The sequence below is a fragment of the Drosophila subobscura genome, chromosome O, assembly GCF_008121235.1.
Source record: "Drosophila subobscura isolate 14011-0131.10 chromosome O, UCBerk_Dsub_1.0, whole genome shotgun sequence".
NCBI lineage: Eukaryota > Metazoa > Arthropoda > Insecta > Diptera > Drosophilidae > Drosophila > Drosophila subobscura.
Genome location: NC_048533.1, coordinates 21,548,217 through 21,565,960, shown reverse-complemented (window position 1 = coordinate 21,565,960; position 17,744 = coordinate 21,548,217). Strand labels below are relative to the sequence as shown.

Below are 17,744 nucleotides of genomic sequence, written 5' to 3'. Positions count from 1 at the left end.
CTAAAATACGAAGAGAGATATTGTATAAGGCGGAGAGCTAAATCATCTGAGAATGGAGGAGAGGCCTCTGAGAGCAGCTGCATTGTTGCCTAAGTTAAGTGAAAGCGTAAATTAATTTCAATAATAGTTTTTAAATAAGTTTTTCTACCCAGGCAGGAAGTATGCAGTTGTTGTAACTTTTTTACAATTTAAAATTTATGATAATTGGCAAGACAATTTTGTTGTTAAAACTGAAACTGAAAGAAAAAGGAGAAGGAGAGCATAGGACGAGGCAAAATTCAATAAATTGTATTCAATTATTTTGCATTGATTGGCGAACGGATAGAACCACAAGATGTCTTCAAAATTGGCTAAATGTAAACTTAATTTCAAGAGACTTTTAGTTCTGGGCATTTCCCAACCCCAGCATTTTGGCAACTCAGACAGAACCCACACGCGGGGACATGTCGCAAGTAAAATTAATATTTAAAATTAAAACTAAAAAAAGATTAATGCCCTAACACTTAAATATTGTAAAATTAACAATAATCGGTTTAGTTGATCGTGTTTTGTAAGATCTAGACGATATGAGAGATACTTTGAATGACTTGACTTGACTTGATTAAATTTAGACGTACGCTCGTACCCATAAGGGGCACACCCCAGCCCCACACCCACACCCACACACAGCACACACCCCAGCCAGCATTCATCATTGCCATGTTTCCAACACTATGCAGAAACTTATCGTGTTTGTCTATATAGTTCGTAATCTATGAATAATGCAAAAAATCTCTATATATTGTTGTTGTGTCTACTAATCTATAGAAGTTTACTTCCCAATCGGATTGAGATTGTGAGACATTATAGTGTATCTATTGTATGTTAAGTTGAATCGATGGCACCCCATCCACATCCCTGTTTTGTTTGAATTGTTGACTCTTGTTTGCTGTTACATAAAGATACTCATCATAAATGATACTTACGCCCTACTAGAATAGTTAGAATAGAACATACTCCAAAAGGGAGAGAGAGCAGAGAGCCGTCGCAAAAATGATCACCGCATGACAAGGTACAAAAAGAGAGGAACACCCACACAGACACAGAGGGGGAGAGGGGAGGTAAGCCGCCACTAGAGCAGGTGAAAGCAAAGCAGACACAAAACTACACACACAAGAACACAATTAAACAAGTTAGTATAACTGAGTTTGCATTTCCGAACCGAAAAACGAAAAAACGAAAAACAAAAACCGAAACCGAAAAAACCAAAACTAAAGCAAGTAATTAACCAGCAACTAAGTGTCGTGTATATTCCATGTTAAACTTACATCAGTATAAACAAATAATTAAACATTAAACATGCATATATAATATATGTACATAATCTAACCGATATATGATGAACAGCGCAGCTCCTTTCTGATGGCAAATGACGAATGTTCATGCATACATATACCTATACATATATGCAAGTACTCCTAGACACATTCTACATATATAGATACAGATAAATAGATGTGCATAATAAATGTAAAGCCATAAATATACATACATGTATACAGTTGACTCAATGTGAAATAAGCTTAACCCAACTACAACACAGAAAATGTAACCAGAAACTAGCCAAGCCCAGCACCGCAACAGCCGAACACCCGAGGACCCAAAATGTAAGCAAAACAATTGTGACCCCTACTCCCTACCTACAATACATACAATACAATACATAAATACATACTGTACTTAAGCGTAAAGTAGTTACAGAGCAGCAGAGATGTTTGACACTTCAATTGAACATTGGTGAGAATCGAGTACCTATGAAACTGACAGAGATACATAGATATGTAGAGCCTGCACCGCCGCACCCAAATACCGCCCCGATGCATCGGGACTGTACCGGGCAGTGGTGGTTGGCAACTATATTTTTTGCAAAGCAAATTGTGCAACAGAAACTAAATGCAGAAACGTTTTAAGCGCAGATACTGAAACATTTTTAGAGATACTCGTACGAAAAAAAAAATAAAACAAAAAGGGAAACAAAAACAAAAACCAAACACACATATTGTATGTACATTGCACAGGCTACAGATCGTACACGGAATATACATAGTAGATATATTTTGCGTCTTTGTATACAGGAAACAACAGCATGTTATATTTGTATATTTACAACCAGTGTACAGATCAGAACATAAAATACTTACAGGTGCGAAAGCTGAACGGAGAGTTAGAGTTACACTTAAGTAGGTCTTGTTGGCTCGGTTGGCTTTTTATGCTTCACATTTTCCCCCATCATGAACTACTCTTAAGAACCCCGTTTCCAGACCAATCATTACGAGTACTACATAGATAAATGTCTCTCCACCTGTAACACCCATCCCTCCATCTCTCTCTGCATATGTATCTATATCACTCACACACTCCAAACCAGACACACACCACAAAACATTAACTTTTACATCATTCTCATAGGAAAAAAAACCCTAAAAAAACAAACTACATTTTCAAAACTATTTTAAGCGAACGAAAATATACAACAAAAACAAAAAAAAATTCAAGAAATAAAACAAGAAACGAAAAGAAAACAGAAATATAAATAAAAAATAATAATATTTCAATGGATGTGTGTTTATGAATGTTGATTTTAAAACAATAAATCGCAATCAGAATAAACAAAAATAAAAAACATAAAAATTAAAAGTGAACCACTAATTGTACGAGTTAAGCAAACAAAAAGAAAAACAAAGAAACGAAATAAAAATTCTATAATAAAAATATAAAACGAAAATAAAAATAAACAAGAAAAAAAACGATACAAGCAAAATGATACTTTCAAAAACTAATAATGTTTGTTTTTTTTTTATACCCGGTACTCGAAGAGTAAATAGGGTATATTGTATTTGTGCGGATAACGGTTGTATGTAACGCACAGAAGGAAACGTTTCCGACCCCATAAAGTATATATATTCTTGATCAGCATCAATAGCCGAGTCGATTGAGCCATGTTCATTTTTCAGTCGCCAAGTAACTAAAACGAATTGCGGTTTCATAGCATCCAGCTTTTGACACAGTGAAAAAACATGGAAACCAGTTACCTTCTACTGACTTCTGTTCGCCTGGTACTTGGTCTGAAAATTTTCCAGTTTTCGGCCATTTCAGTGAAGCAATTTCAAAAGTTCACAGTGGCGTCCCAACACAGATCGGCCAATTCTCGAACTACTTTATTTTAGTTCCAGAAATGACCGTCTTCATCGCGTGGGCGCCACTGTGCAAAGAGGTGACTGTCAAAATTTGACAAAAATAACAGGAGAGATTTGTTTTGTTGTTTTCTCCTTTATTTGTAGTCCGTCCAGGATGTGCCACGCCCCTCGTGATCGTCACAATGACCTGGATTCTTTGCGACCAGTTCGGGTGCAAGGACATTAAGGATTTCCATTTTCACGTTGTTTTTTCTTTTTAATCTCTACAAGGCTATAGCTCAGCTGTTTCCTGTCGAAAAAGGACATGTCACGCCTCCTCGGGATCGGGAAAATGTCCCGGATCACTTCGGGTGCTAGGACATTAAGGATAATGCCATTTGAATATTGTTTTTCTATATAATCCCCTTCAACGCTATAACTCGGCTGTTTCCTGTCGGATCAGGACATGGCATGCCTCCTGGCGAAGGTACGAGTCTCCTGTATCGCTTGAGTCCATCAAGGACCACAAGGACTGCAGGATATGGCTGTCCTACGCTATTTTGTAATTGGGAACTTTTCAGCCTGAAAGTATGCTATACTTTTGAGAACAAAAGCAGCCCCCAAAAGATACTTCAGTTTATTGGCGTCTGCCCCTGACACGTCTCTGCCGCGACTCTGCCCTGACATTGCAGTGTGTTTCTAGGGGAGGGTGGCGAGCTAAAGGAGCGTGTTGGCGTGAGTAGTGTTGTTGATGTAGATGACAGATGAAGATAAAATGTAAAATTTGACAAATTTGACAACTTAGCGGTTGCAGATGTAGTACTGAGTGCCGGGTATAAAAGTTGTGACGCGTAAGAAGCGTCTCACAATTCTCACAATCTCTCTCTCAATTGAAAGTGGGGTTGAAAAATTTATTTTTAGACATAGAATTAAATATATTTTATTTCTCACATAGATCTATAATCGCTTTGAACCATATAAAGTGTGTGCAGTAGTATAACCGAAGCGCTCTGAAAAACCAAACGCCGATTGATGCGATAGGTGCCATACACGTGGATGTTGGTGTGCTGCCAGGCCAGTTGCAAGGAGAACCACTGGAGCTGCAAGAATTTACATTTTCATATATTCGAGCCTCCTCTTTCAATACTCACACTTCGCTCCACTAGATATGCCTGTACCTGCGATTCCCTCACAATCACTTTGGTCGTCGCCATCAGCGAGTCCGTTGTGTCCGTCAGGAAGTTGAGCAGAAGCGAATAAAGCATGGGCTGTATGCATATAACAAACGCCAGGTAGAGCTGATAGAGATGTAGTTCACTGACCCCATGGCCGCAGAATATGCGAATAATCAGATACCCAATCACAATACCACACCAGACATTCCGCACCAGAAAGCACATCAGCACGAACTTGAAGACGGTGCAGAACTCCGCAGTTATATCGATCAGGCACTGGTACATGGCCTGCAGCTGCAGCAATTGATTCAGCTGCTCCGGCATTGGTTCCTCCAGAAGAATCCTCTTCAGTCCAGTCTGCAGTCGCCACCAGCATTGGCAGATCTCTGCCATGATGCCAAATCCCACCGAATGTATCCCCAGGAGCATGCACTCAGACAGGAAGCAATTGCAGCGAAAATCAAATCCCAACTTTGTGCGAATCGCATTCAGGCCCACATGAATGAAGAGACGAAGTGCCAGCAGTGGGGTTATAGAAAGCACCAGCAAGCCAATATATCGCTGGTGTGACTTTGGAGCAATGTACCCAAGCTCGTTGCTGAGTCGATTGAGGTCCAAAAGCTTACTTAACATTGCGTAAATCCGTTCCTGCTGCCGATGGGCACACTCAATGCAGCTGAGCAACGACAGCACAACGATGGCAAAGTGGGCAAGGGTGTTCAGCTCCATTAGCTGAGATCTTGAGTTCTTCACGTGGGTGTGGAACTGCCAGAAGTCCGACATAAACTTAAATGTCAGACCGATGACAATGAAGTTGTGAACAATGCGATAGAAGCCGAGGATGCGACACCAATGTAATTTTCCTGTATTAAAACCGAAATAAAACGCACCGACACCATTCAGGGCACAGAAATAGCCAAAGCTCAGTTGGATGAGACGTTCCAGTGATGACATGATGGCATTATGCAATTAGTTCACTTATCTATGAGTGAGGAACTGTGGAAAGTTGCACCGGCAGACACGACTTGGTCAACGGTTTAAACTACACTGACTGAAGCTCCCGAGTAGCTGCAGATTTAATGCAATATTTCATTAGTCCACGACTGCAGATAATCAATTAGATAATCCGCTTCATTAGCGAAATGAATTATATTTATGACGTACCTTTCCGTGTGTGTGTCTGTGCCCTGTGGGGATTCGTTCATTCATTTATAGCCCACCCTTTGCCATGGAACATCTGCTGGCCGAAACGCGAGCCCGAGCCCCACTGTGGCCCGAAACCATGCGGATCGATCGGATTTTCGTACTTTATTTAGCAGAGTGGCGCTTGGGCCACAGTTTCAGTTTGGCAGCAGCAATCACGCGAATCGGTTCGAATCCCAGAGCGAAGCTGTAAGCTGGAAAAGCTATGTGGAAAACGCGATCCGCTTGACGGTTGACAAATTTCCAAATAGTCATCACCTTGACATTAGCTGTGAGGGAGAGAGAGAAGCACTCAATTCAGCTAATTGATTCGAAATTGGCAGCAGGTCAAAAATAATGAGTGTAGTGCAATTTATGAATACGGATAAAGCTCGCAAAATTATTCGCTAAAACAAGGCAAAAACACACAACACAAAAAACAGCCGCAAACGCGACAATCAAAGTGCTAACTGCTATCAGCGCCATCTGGGCAAGGTCAATCATTATTAAATTATGTCTCGATTCGCGCTGTGCCTCTGGGTGCACGCCCACATCCTCTTTGGCGTCCAACCACACTACATACAAATCGATCATGAGGAGTTTCGTGCCAGCGGCTTTCCGCATCCACATTTCCCACCGCCACCGATGACACCGCTCGACCATCTGCCGCAGGTGCTGGCCGTCAAGGAGCTGACACCCGCCGAGGTGATGGTCGATCTGACGAATGATCTCACCCACCGACTGCTGCACTACCACTCCATTCTCAATCGCAATAACTTTGCCTTCTCGCCGACGGCGCTGGTCAGTGTCCTGGTGGCCCTCTACGAGGGTTCCTCCAGCAACAGTGCCAACGAGCTGCGCAATGTGCTGCAGCTGCCCAACAATCGTGACGTCATACGCGTCGGCTACCGCGACATCCATCGACGGCTACGGGTGAGACTTGGCCCATTTATTCCACTCGATTCGGCGTTGAACTTAACCTACAGCCCAGAGTGTGCTTCACTGCTCCAAACTATAACCAAATGAAATGCCAACATAACGTTCATTTACATGGCTGGCTAAGCACACATTGGGCCAGTGGAGTGGTCATTGATAAACAGAACAAAAAATATAATTAAAATAAAGCAAAGCAAAAGAGAATGCCCCGAGGGCTAGGCCAATTGCGTATGACCATTCTCCAGTGATCTGTTATCGGCTGTCAATAGTGCGTTGACCTCCCAGCCGACCAATAAGTGTAGCAGCAATTGTCCAAGTGAATAGAGTGTTTAATTGGCAGCAGTTATGTGGCTTTCGGGATTAACATTTACCACAAATAGAGCATAAAGATTCGTATTTTATTGATTGTATCTCTCTTTGCAGACTTATTTCTTTGGCTCCGACAATCCCCTGAAGGGTCTCAGCCTGAACAAGAACAATGTGACGGTCCTGAAGGACTTTGAGACGGTGCTCATGTTCTATGGCTACGATCTGAGTGTGGATATGGTGTCCACAACGCCTGCAAATTTGACAGCCGATGCTGAGATGGTTAGCACGACGACGCCCAGTGGGAATACCACAACAGAGGAAGCGGAAGCTGAAACCACCACCAGCAGCAGCAGCACGGTTAAGGATGAGGAAACCACCACAGAGATGCCAGTTACAACGACCACCACGGAGGCACCCACCACCACAACCACAGAGGAGCCAACGACCACCACAGAAGTGCCGCCTGAAACGGAGACAACCACTGAGGCACCCGCAGAGTCATCCGGCGAGGAGACGGCAGAGCCTGCTGGCGACGATGAGGCTGCTGAGCTGGTGTCTGCCTTCGTGGCCGAGGAGGATTCCGAGCCTCTGTTGCGCATACAAAAAGCTCGCGTTTCGCGATTGCCCACCAGCAAGCTGCAGGCGCCACTCAAGCACTCCAATCCGATCACGCCGAAGCCCATTTATCTGCCAAGTGCGCGGAGCGCGACCATGCCCATGATGGCACGACAAGTGGCGGAGAGGAAGCCTCCAAACACGCGACAAATCATTTCCATTTCAGCTCCACCATCGGCAAATGGCTCGTACGCGAGAAAGTCCAAGATGTCGAGGCACAAGCGACACGCTCTGCCCTACAGGGATCTCGATTCGAATCTCTTTCTGACGCTGTTCAACCCGCAAGCACCACATCCAGCGCCCCATCCGTTTCAGTATCCACCATCTGGCGCCTTTGCGCCCATCCACAATGACTTTGAGCCACACTTTATCAGCGAGGCGGCCGAGAGCAAGTCCAACTACAACACGGACGTCATCAGCCATGTGTTCTATCTGGGCAGCCATCAGATTGTGCACACCACATTCAAGGTGTACAACGCGGTGCTGTACTACAAGTACTTCGAGCATCTCAAGATGAGCGTCCTGGAGCTGGAGCTGGACACGCCAGAGTACAATCTGATGATTCTGCTGCCCGACTACCACACGGACATTGTGGCTGCGGCGGCATCGCTGAAGCTGGGGCCCACATTGCGGCTGATGCGCAAGCAGCTGAAGCCACGTTGGGTGCAGGCCATCATACCCGACTTTAAGCTGCATGGAACGATGTTCTTGACCAACGATCTGCAGAATGTGAGCAGCTTTTAGATGAATGTACATTTATTTGTGATTAATTTATGCTTTGGTTGTCTTACAGATGGGCATGTAAGCTGCTTGCTGCGTGCCATTAGTGCTGCGTCTCACTTTTACTTTCTTTTGGTCTGCTTCTCGTTGCAGCTGCGATGTCTTCGAGCCAAATCGCGCCGATTTTCGACCCATGACTGATGAGAAAGGTGTCTACGTGCGACACATTGAGCAATCCATAGACGTAAACATTCGTACGCATCCCATCAATCAACTAAAGCGTAAGTAGTTGCAGTTGCAGCACACCTGAACGAAGGCATTGAAGCGAAACGCCCCACCTGCAACTCCAGCGAGATGGAGATGGCGATGGCAATTTCGATTGCGCCAACAGTAGCTGCTGCTAGACAAAGGTGCAATAACTACTTCCCCTTTTATTTTGTTGATCTCAGGCAACTACGGTGCTCAAACGAAACCCATTCAGATATCTGTGAACCATCCGTTTCTGTTTTTCATCATCGATCGAGAGCTGGACGTGGCGGTGATGGCGGGCCGCATACTGAATCCATTGAATGTGCGCATCCAATGATGCAAGACGAAGGTCGCGAGTAACGAAAGTGAAGTTGGGTCATTGTTCCCTTGTTTCCTGGTGCCTACTAATCTGCAAGAAAACAAAGCAAAACAAAACTAGTTTTAAATGTAAATACTGTACACTGCTGTCGCTCTCACCGTGCTAAGAATAAATATATTAAGGGTTTTTCTTATCCTAATCAGTTCTGGTGCATCGTCCCTGCTGGCCGTGTGTGAGTGTGTGCTTCAGTACTGATAGGTGCCAAAGACTGTGCACACACAGAATATGCTGGTATTGGTGAACACCTCGGAGACGGAGGTGTCACAGTCGCAGTCCCAGCAGCAGCGCGAATTATAGAAACCTCCCGCACCGAGCTCCTGGCCAAGCATCACCTGCACCACATGCTTGTAGCGCCGCACCTTCGGGTTGGAGGCTATTTTCTGGTTCACCTCATCGGCTATCTCGAGCGTCCATGTCTTGGCCACGTCCTTGTCGTATGTCTTGTCTGCAAAACGAAACCAGTTGCTTAGCGACGCTCACGCCATAGATTTTTCCGTGCTCACCTTTGAGTTTCTCGGCCATGACACTGTTCATGATGTTCTTCACAATGGGCAGCGGAAACATTTCTCCAAAAGCCGGTCGCATGCTGTACGCAGCAGCCTGGACCGCCTTTTCTGTCTGCTGCTCTTCCTCATCGGCGCCTGATGCCGAGAATAGCGTTGGGGGATTTGGCTTCATTGGCGTCTTAGCAGGTTCGTTAGTGGCTGGAGATGTCGGTGCGGGATTGGCAGCATCTGCTTTTGACTGCTCTTCAGCCATATCAATTATAATCAGCACAAGTTTCGTTATGCATGGGTTTTAACAAATTTTAAATTGTTAATTACAAATTTTGTGTAAAAGCAGTGTGACCTATCGATCAAATATACCAACGGACTATTAAGAATATACCAAAATATACCGAATAAACAATTAACTTAACCCATTTGAGGTAAAAAGCGGAAAATAATAGTGCTTGTAGATGTTCTTTATAGCACATATCCTATACATTTATTTTAAAAATATAATCACCATGATATCATTCAGCTGAACTGCGTTAGAATTCTTCAAGTTTTATAATTTTAATTTTTGTACTTTGATACCCAGTGTTTGACAATGGGTTAATCCCACCACGGAAATGATAGAAAACCCACCACGACAGGAGAGAAGTCTCCCGAAATCTGCAGAGGCCTTAATTCCCCAAGTGGGACTCTGGGCTAACTCAGCGATGCACAGGGGCGAGGGATAGAAACAGCATCCTAAATCGTACTCTCCGCTGGCTAAAAGAGTGCATTCTTCCGTAGGTTTCATAAAATCTTTATTCACTTTAAAATAAATCGAAAAGTTACATAATAAATTCGATAAATATGTTTATATATGCAGGTTATAAATAAAATTACACAATAAGTTAAATCATTTTCATTAGTATACAGTAAATGTTTGCTTTGCCTTGCCTTGCCTCCTTTTATATCGTTATATCGTTATGTGTACGCTCTTTCTCGCATATAGAAAATATTTGTGTGTATATCTTTGTGTTCACTTTGATTCTGGTTCTGGGGGGCAGCAAATAACATTTTACATACATGGATGTGCTGTTGAATAATGCGTGTGTGTGGTGCTTCTTCAACTAAATAATAATACATTGAGTACATATACACAGAAATAGTTGACAAAAAATAGACAATCATTGCTAAACAATGATAACCTAACAACAACTCAAATACACCATTTACAATTGCTCAGGATCACAAAGCTTTTGCACATAATTCACATTTCAAAATAAAATCCAACTCGTTATATTAAGAAAAGAAAGAAAAAAACACAACATGTACAAAGATCAAACAGATTTCACTCGAATCGTCTGCAAAACTAACTAAAAATACATTTGCGATACATTTAACAAAATAGATAATTTAAATATTCTCCAAAAACAGTTTAAAATTGCAATATTTAGTTTTTGGTTCTCGATTCCATCTCCTTACGATTTTGCTTGTTCTTTTTCTAATTTTTTTACATTGACATTGCGCGCTTCTCCTTCATTACTGAACTTTACTCCTCTTTACCCTTTCTACTTAATGTAAATATAATATTTTGTATATTGAAATTGTTTCTTTCTCTGCCAGCTTAATCACTCTGAATAGGTTTTTGCTCGTTTCTTTTTCCTCATGCTTTTTAGTATTTGTTATTGTAGTTGTAAATGTTCAGCTGACTTTTTGGTACGTTTCTCTCTTGGTTCTTATTAAGTAATTGGGCTTAAAAAATCCATGCTTTTGCCCAAATTTGTGGCGCCACCAAGCTCCAGGGACAGTTTCAAATCTGTTTTAAAATACGGAAATAAAGAAGGTTATTTACAAAATATTTGATATGCAATCACCACTCACATTCGATTCTTCATGGTCATGCGGTTGGCCGGTCAATTTTATGCCCGCCGCCTCGGTTGAGGTCGTTGCAGTACCCGCTGCACTTAGGTCTAGCTGTGAAGCCGTCGGACGCAGTGCCGCACGTTTTGCCACAATTTCCAGCATCTCATTGAGTATTGCGCCCTCGGCGGCTACATCGGCGGAGCTCTTGTCTAGTTCTGAAAGTTAGAAATCGTTTTTCAATATGATTCTGGCAATTTCGTATCTGTCGATTCACTTACTGTGACAAGACAAGCGCAGATTGAGCTCTTCCTTGAGCTGTGCATGCCGATACTCCAGTTGCAGTTCCTGTTGTCTTATGGTCAGTTCCTCATCGCGTTTCCTGGCAAAACAAACAAACCAAAAACCAATTAAATTCGTTGCCAAAACCTCTCGATTGCTTTGCTCACTTGAGTGCTGTGATGTTCCGCCAAATCTCCAGTAGTTCTTTCAATAGTTTCTCATCGTTGTCCTTGGACGTGTCCAGGCTATAAGTGAAATTTAGATTTAGTTGCGATTTAATTCTTTTAGGTTTTTTTGTATTTACTTTTCAAAATTCTGCGCCTCGCCCCGCAGGGCCTTCTCAATGAGTACGCCGCGTCCTTCCAAGTCCTTTAGCTGCACCTCAATCTCCTCCTGTTCGCGCTGTATTTCTTGAGCGATTCGCAGTCGCTTGAGCTCAGCCTGTCGTGAAGCCTTCGATATGGCACGTTGCTTCTTATGCTCTCGTGTCTCGTTAGCGTAGCTCTCATCTACAAAGCACATTAAAAATGTATTAGAGGAACACTTAATAGACTTTAAAACAATGAGACACGAAGAGTTAAGAGATTGGACATATAAAACGAGAGCAACAAACCATCGGATCTTTGATAATTCAGTGGCAGTGGCGGTATGGGTGGCGGTATCTGGTCGTCCATTGCATTCGCTGCGGCCAGATGATGGTGGGGCTTGTGTATGTAGAGCTGCGGGCTGGATGATGAGAACGTTTCGGGTTTCGGTTTCGCAGTGTTCGTTTGCTTTCGATAGCGACTGTTGTTTGTTGTGGTGTTCAGATAATCTTGAGAGTGATTTGTCTGTGATCTTGGGGCAGTTGCTGCTGCATTTGCGCCGCTTGTGGCACTGCCGTTGAGCACATCCTTGTCCTAATTGTGGCATTGTATTATGAATATCAGTTTTATAGAGAGTATAAGTATGGGTTGTGTGTGTGTGAAAGAGATTTATGTTTGCGTGTGTGGAAAAAGTAAACAGTTTTTCAGTTCTCATATTAAACACAAATTGTTATTTGCTAGAAAATATAATCGTAAACATGCAGGGTGTCCATGGGGTAAATAACAACAAACTTAACAAATATTTCTTCTAAAATACCATAACCACTAAACGAGAGGGGGATCCTTTGGGGGAACCCATTCTCAGCCCATTCCAAACATCGATCCATGCAAAAAATTCAAAACATTGAACTTAAACCAGTTTCCAAAGGCTTCTCCTTACATTTAAATAAAAAAACAAATCTTAAACCAAAAAAACTAAACTTAAAATACAACAAAATAAAACACGTAACAGCAAGAATATTCCTAGCTTCCGGCATACTCTAAATAAACGCTAAAAATTAAAACAAAATTAAAGTTCCCACATAAAATGTTATTTAAAATGGGAGGCACAGCGGGCAGAGTAGAAACAGGTGGAAGGGCAGCAAACTTAAACCTTAAATTTATTTACTTAAATATTTTTAGCTGGAAATGTTTTGTAAAAAAAGAAAATGAAAATAAAATAAATGATAAACAAAATTATAATAAAATTCTTGCAAATTGTAAGTGGGGGAAAAACAAATAAAGCCAAAGCCCATGGGAGTGAAACAAATAAAAATGAAAATTCGAGTTAAGTTAAGCTAAATTCATGCCATAGATGGATGTGTGCTCAAATTTGTGTGCTCTAGTGAGGGAATAGGGAAGTGAAAAGTAGAATAGTGAAAAATATTCTTACACCAAAACCGAAATTCCTCAGATCAAAGCAAGACTGCAAAAATTGATGGAAAGATTTCGAAATGTTATATGTGAATGGAAACATTTATCGCGCACAGTACACCGATTTGCTCGAGACATTTATCCATGAGTAACACCACAACTTAGGGCTAAGACATTGGACCACAACCAGAGACTTTTCTGCAATTAAAATGGAATGAGACTCACCTTTGACTTCTCCTTGGATTTCGGGGAGATGCGGAAGCGACTGAACACCCCACCGCCGCCACTGTTGCCATCGGAGATGGTGGGCGTGCCGCTGCTGCTGGTGCCGGGACGCTCTGACTGCTCAGAGTGACTGGCAGCCACAGGGCCGCTCTGCTCTTTGGGACTGGTGGATGCGGACGCCGACGTTGATGCAGACGCAGAATGCGAGTGGCTGCCCTTCTGGAAAAAGCTGGACAACGACTGTATGAGACTCTTACGTCGCTCGGGATCCTTTTGCCTGGTCTTTGTCTTCATTGTCTTCTCCTGACCGCTGCTGGCCGCCAGATTCGGGTCCGAAGTGAAGTCTGCGGCCTTGGCCTGTGCCACCGCCTCCTTGTCCAGGCTCGAGTGCCCCACCTGCTGCTGGCTGTTCACGATGTACGCCAGATCATTGACGCTCTTCGAGGCACTCATTTTGCGTGCACGCGCTGCCAGATCTACGGACAGCGGCTCCTCCAGCTGCTGCTTGGGTTTGAGAGGTCTGCTAGGGTCATAGTGCAAACGTTTGCGCATCAACTGAATCTTGTCCTCGGGACTGAGACCTAGATCCGTGTTGGACTTGAGCCGAGCCCTGGCCCGTGCCTCGATGCGCAGGTTCTCCGTTGAGGCGGAAATATTCATTACCTCCACAGAGGGAGCAACTCCGACTCCCACAGCGACTCCTCCACCGCGATGCGTACGAGCTGGAGCTATCGGAGCAATGAAGCCCCCGCCCTCTCGTGCACTTCCGCTGTTGAAGGATGCCGTCTTGTTCAGCTTGTAGCCGCCCTCGAGGGCACGCGCATCGATGTGCTCGCTGAAGGGACGCGGCGGCTTGTACAGATCCGCGCTGCGTGTGGGCGCCTGGACAGTGCGATACGGGGACACATAGGTGGACGTGGCCGACTTCTGCAGTGGATTGCTGGGCGCTGGGGCAGAGGGTATAGCGATAGGCGCTACAGGCTTCTCCGCAGCCGTGGATGAGGCATGGTAGTGCGCCTGACTGGAGCAGTTTGAGTCGTGAGTGCTGGCGGCAGCGGCCAGCTTGGGCGTGGGACTCAAACTGGCGCCGCTGGCATAGCCGCTGGTGAGCAGGCTGCGCTGGCGACTCCTGTGCAGTCGCTTCTCGGTATTGAGTTGCTTCTTCGACTGCAGCTTGTCCATGACGAGGTCATGGATGAGATCCTTCTGCTTGGTGCGCTCTTTGGTGATCTCCTCCAGCTTGCTGCTGAGCGTCGGTATCTCAGGCACTTTGCTGGAGCTGCTGCTGCTCCGAGGACGCATCGCTGACAACTCTGGACTCTCCGGCGGCTGCTGCTGAAGCTGAGCCTCGGCTGATTCTATCACAGTTGTGTTCGCCTCCCCCTTGGAGCTCTTGCGCCGTTGCGTGCTGATCTGCGAGATGCGCTGCTGCAGGGCTCGCACATACTCGAACTGGATCTGCAGATCCTCATCCTGGGCAGCGGCTGCATCTTTGGCTTCATGGCCGGCTGTTGAGCTGTTGGCTCCACCTCCTCCTCCACCGCTGTTGCTGCTGCTGCTTGTCGTCACTGTGGACGTCTTTGGCTGCTGCTCGGAGCTGCTGGCCGTGGAGTCTGCCTTGCCCGAGGCCAGCATGCTGGCAAAATGATCCAGCATTCGCGGCGAGGAAGTATCCAGCGGACTGGTGACCACTGTCAGCGCCTCACTCTCCTCCGTTGTGGTGGGCAGCGTCTGGGACAGACCCATGCCCGAGCCAGCCATGCTGTCATCATCCAGATCGTTGAGAGTGCTCGAATCCGTCAGGGATTGTGTCATTGCCGCTGGCAGCTGCTCGTTCACCGGCGTCTTGGCATCGTCGTGCATGATGTACGCTCCCTGCTCGATGTAATCAATGCCCAGCTTCTCATCCCGTTTGGTCACGAGCGGCGGCAGGGCCACCACTGCACTTGCACCTGGGGCAGCTGCCTGACTGGGCTTCAGCGCCAATCGCTTTGGCTGCGTCTCAATGTACTCCATGTAGCCGCGATTCTGCAGCATTGCCGTGTTCGTCGCCGAGTAGGCCTCCGCGCAGGAGCCCTCGGAGCCCGTGTCCATAAACTCAATGTCATCGATGTCAATGGCGCTGAGTATGCCCTCCATTTCCACCACCGGCGCCTGCGCCTGGCGTGCCAGCTCATGGATCACCTGACTGCCGCTGGGCAGCCTGGCTGCAGCGCCGCTACGCCTGCGCTCCTTCCGCCGCTTCATTGTTCCCTTGTTCGAGTTGAGCACAAATTCCATGTCCACAAAGTTCTCCGAAATGCAATCGTCGGCCGTCCAATCCGAGAGCTCTGTCTCTGTCAGCACCTGCCCTGTGCCCGTGCCCGTTCCCGTGGGTTCTGTCTCCGAATCGGAGCCGCGAGACAGCAACTCCCCCGTGGGCGTCTTGTCGCTGTCATGCGCTGTGGGCGTGGTCGGCGTATCGGGCGTTCTGGCTGCTGCGCTGCTCAGATTCAGCGTGATTGGCTTCACCACCTGACTATGCTCCGCCGTGCGCTCCACAATCAGCGGCAGATTCTTGAGGCTTTCGATTTTGTTTTCATTTTTGGTGTCAAAGCGGAGCTTTGGTGGTCCCATCTCGGGCAACGGAGGAGGCGCCTTGCTGAGTCGTTCTGCCTCGATGACCGTGCACTCGGCTGGCTCTGGTGTGGCCGTCACAGGCTCCACATCCCCATCCGCATCGTGTTCATCCTCTGGCTCCTCCAGTTCGTTGGTTTTCAGAGCCGCAACTGGCGGCACAATGACATCGGCTGGCATGTCCAGAAACTTGACATCTTCGGGATCCCCAATGTACTTGCCATTGACAATCATCAGGCTGTCGACTTGCATCAGTGCGCCGCTCGTGTCGTGCACCTCGAGGCGCGGCACATTGTGCTTGCCGCCTGCCGTCTGTGTGTCCGGACTGGTCGTCGACTCCAGTATGTAGTGCTGTATGTCCTCGATGCTGGAGGTGTTCGAAGAGCTAGAGCAACTGGTGCCGCCACTGCTGCCAGTCGTGGACATGGGCTCCAGCTTTGTCTTGCTCCAGGGTATATTGGGCACTTGGATCTGGACCGTGTCCTGCTCTTCTTGTTCCTGCTTCTCGGGTGAGTCGCGCTTCTCCTCATCCGACAGCAGACTTTGCTGCTCTTCGCTGCCCGTGCCTGTGCCCTTTGTGCCCTGTATGTCCCCGAGTATGTCGGGTATGCACTCCTTTACATCCTTGGAGACATCCGGCTTGGCCACCTCTTCCACCTCCTGCTTCTCCTGCTGCTGCTTCTCGCTCAACTTGTTGCTGTCTGTGCCATCGATTTTCGGTTTCTTTGGTGTCTCCAGCGCGAGTGTCAGATCAATTATCTCCACTGGCGGCAGCTTCTCGGGCGTCACCAGATCAATCACCTCGATGACAGTCTTGTTGTGGTTGTTCGTGGGCGTTGTGGGTGAACTCTTGCGATTGAGCTGCTCCAAGAGCGTCGCATTCACGGCATCCGTGTACTCCATGCCCTTGTTCAGCTCGTTCTTGCAGTTAACGAAAACATTCTCCTTCTCATTGTCCGTCGAGTTGCTGGACGGCGCCTTCTGTATCTTGAGCTCCACACGCAGATCGTTGATCACATTGCTGGTGGCCGAACGCATCAGCTCATTGGGCTCCCCGAGCTTCGTGCGATCGAGGAAACTCCTCATGCCAGCGCTGATATCACTGCTGGGATTCAACAGCTTCTGGCACTCGGAGATGTTCGACTGGAAGCTGCGAATGCGCGAATCCAGCACCGAGGTGGAGCCAGACTTCTGTATCTTATTGCCATTGGCCGGCTCGCCCAGCAGATAGCGCTTCTTCAGCTCCAGACTCTTCTTCGAGGCAATGCCCTCCGTGCTGGCAGTTTTGTTCAGCAAATAATCGCCGGGACGGGGATTTTGTAGCGGTGTGGCAGCAGCTGAACGCTGACTGCCAATCAGCAGTGTGGGATCCACCTGGACCAGCGGCTTGAACTGCGGCAGCGGCGGCTGTGGCTGATATTTTTTCAAATAGCTGACGCCCTTCTCGCGGGCTGCCAGCTGCTTCTCGTGTAATCCTGGAGCGGTGGCAGCAGCAGCATTGGGTGTGATCATGCTGGACTTGATCTGAGGAAAATAAAAGCAATTAAAGTTAATACTTTAGGATTAAAGATCTCCCCGCTTACCTGAACTTTTGTGGGCTTTCTTAGATGGGTGTCATCGATAAAGATTTTCGGCGCTGTCTGCCGTATGATCTCATCGTTGTCGAACTCTGAATCGGTGGATATTTCAGTGGCAGAATTGAGCTCAATCTCATCGGGGGATGTGCTCTCGGATTCGGTTTGTACCTGCAAGAGTTACGGGCGCCACAAATTGATTAATTCACGGAGTTCAGTGCCAAAAAGAACAAGCGATAAACAATAAACAATAAACGATAAAAACACGCTGCA

General features: G+C 46.1%; 5 protein-coding genes across 17 annotated transcripts in view; 2 read left to right on the top strand and 3 right to left on the bottom strand.

The window, feature by feature from the left end:
* Positions 1-4,102: 4,102 nt before the first annotated feature.
* Positions 4,103-5,426, bottom strand: LOC117896980 (putative gustatory receptor 85a). The gene is made up of 2 exons (XM_034805535.1): positions 4,307-5,426; positions 4,103-4,255 (listed from the first exon to the last, which is right to left on the bottom strand). Exons 1-2 carry the CDS (start codon positions 5,282-5,284, stop codon positions 4,103-4,105), a joined length of 1,131 nt encoding a protein of 376 aa, XP_034661426.1. The 5' UTR covers positions 5,285-5,426.
* Positions 5,427-5,607: 181 nt separating this feature from the next.
* On the top strand, positions 5,608-8,230 carry LOC117897957. Its single transcript, XM_034807059.1, has 3 exons — positions 5,608-6,445; positions 6,872-8,101; positions 8,166-8,230. Exons 1-3 carry the CDS (start codon positions 6,026-6,028, stop codon positions 8,175-8,177), a joined length of 1,662 nt encoding a protein of 553 aa, XP_034662950.1. The 5' UTR covers positions 5,608-6,025; the 3' UTR covers positions 8,178-8,230.
* Positions 8,117-9,562, bottom strand: LOC117897958 (tctex1 domain-containing protein 2). 3 transcript variants are annotated; one of them, XM_034807061.1, is made up of 3 exons: positions 9,224-9,562; positions 8,819-9,165; positions 8,117-8,776 (listed from the first exon to the last, which is right to left on the bottom strand). In XM_034807061.1, the coding sequence occupies exons 1-2, from the start codon at positions 9,477-9,479 to the stop codon at positions 8,906-8,908; spliced, it is 516 nt and encodes a 171-aa protein (XP_034662952.1). In that variant the 5' UTR covers positions 9,480-9,562; the 3' UTR covers positions 8,117-8,776; positions 8,819-8,905. The 3 variants fall into 3 exon arrangements, with proteins under 3 accessions (XP_034662952.1, XP_034662951.1, XP_034662953.1); XM_034807060.1 differs by having other exon boundaries at positions 8,117-8,750; XM_034807062.1 differs by having other exon boundaries at positions 8,117-8,745.
* LOC117897960 lies at positions 8,252-8,761 on the top strand. The gene is made up of 2 exons (XM_034807063.1): positions 8,252-8,373; positions 8,542-8,761. The coding sequence occupies exons 1-2, from the start codon at positions 8,286-8,288 to the stop codon at positions 8,676-8,678; spliced, it is 225 nt and encodes a 74-aa protein (XP_034662954.1). The 5' UTR covers positions 8,252-8,285; the 3' UTR covers positions 8,679-8,761.
* A 633-nt stretch (positions 9,563-10,195) lies between the features above and the next one.
* The window catches only part of LOC117898453 (F-actin-monooxygenase Mical), a 45,737-nt gene continuing 38,188 nt past the window's right edge, over positions 10,196-17,744 (bottom strand). For 6 of the 11 annotated variants that reach the window (XM_034807866.1, XM_034807867.1, XM_034807868.1 and 3 more), the window contains 9 exons: positions 17,481-17,642; positions 13,282-17,421; positions 13,076-13,108; positions 11,952-12,237; positions 11,643-11,847; positions 11,506-11,583; positions 11,338-11,438; positions 11,078-11,274; positions 10,196-11,012 (listed from right to left, as the gene is read on the bottom strand). In XM_034807866.1, coding sequence (XP_034663757.1) covers positions 11,007-11,012; positions 11,078-11,274; positions 11,338-11,438; positions 11,506-11,583; positions 11,643-11,847; positions 11,952-12,237; positions 13,076-13,108; positions 13,282-17,421; positions 17,481-17,642 — 5,208 coding nt within the window. In that variant the 3' untranslated portion in view covers positions 10,196-11,006. Of the gene's footprint in view, positions 11,013-11,077; positions 11,275-11,337; positions 11,439-11,505; positions 11,584-11,642; positions 11,848-11,951; positions 12,238-12,685; positions 12,826-13,075; positions 13,109-13,281; positions 17,422-17,480; positions 17,643-17,744 lie in introns of those variants that run through there. The other 5 variants (XM_034807875.1, XM_034807865.1, XM_034807874.1 and 2 more) reach the window with 4 other exon arrangements.

Excerpts from the sequence above, each read along its gene's own strand:
- LOC117896980 (XM_034805535.1), bottom strand. The coding sequence starts at position 5,284 with ATGTCATCACTGGAACGTCTCATCCAACTGAGCTTTGGCTATTTCTGT. Across the intron at positions 4,256-4,306 it reads CATATCTAGTGGAGCGAAGT|CTCCAGTGGTTCTCCTTGCA; the intron begins GTGAGTATTGAA and ends AAATTCTTGCAG.
- LOC117897960 (XM_034807063.1), top strand. The coding sequence starts at position 8,286 with ATGACTGATGAGAAAGGTGTCTACGTGCGACACATTGAGCAATCCATA. Across the intron at positions 8,374-8,541 it reads TCCCATCAATCAACTAAAGC|GCAACTACGGTGCTCAAACG; the intron begins GTAAGTAGTTGC and ends TGTTGATCTCAG.
- LOC117897958 (XM_034807061.1), bottom strand. The coding sequence starts at position 9,479 with ATGGCTGAAGAGCAGTCAAAAGCAGATGCTGCCAATCCCGCACCGACA. Across the intron at positions 9,166-9,223 it reads CATGGCCGAGAAACTCAAAG|ACAAGACATACGACAAGGAC; the intron begins GTGAGCACGGAA and ends TTCGTTTTGCAG.
- LOC117897957 (XM_034807059.1), top strand. The coding sequence starts at position 6,026 with ATGTCTCGATTCGCGCTGTGCCTCTGGGTGCACGCCCACATCCTCTTT. Across the intron at positions 6,446-6,871 it reads ACATCCATCGACGGCTACGG|ACTTATTTCTTTGGCTCCGA; the intron begins GTGAGACTTGGC and ends CTCTCTTTGCAG.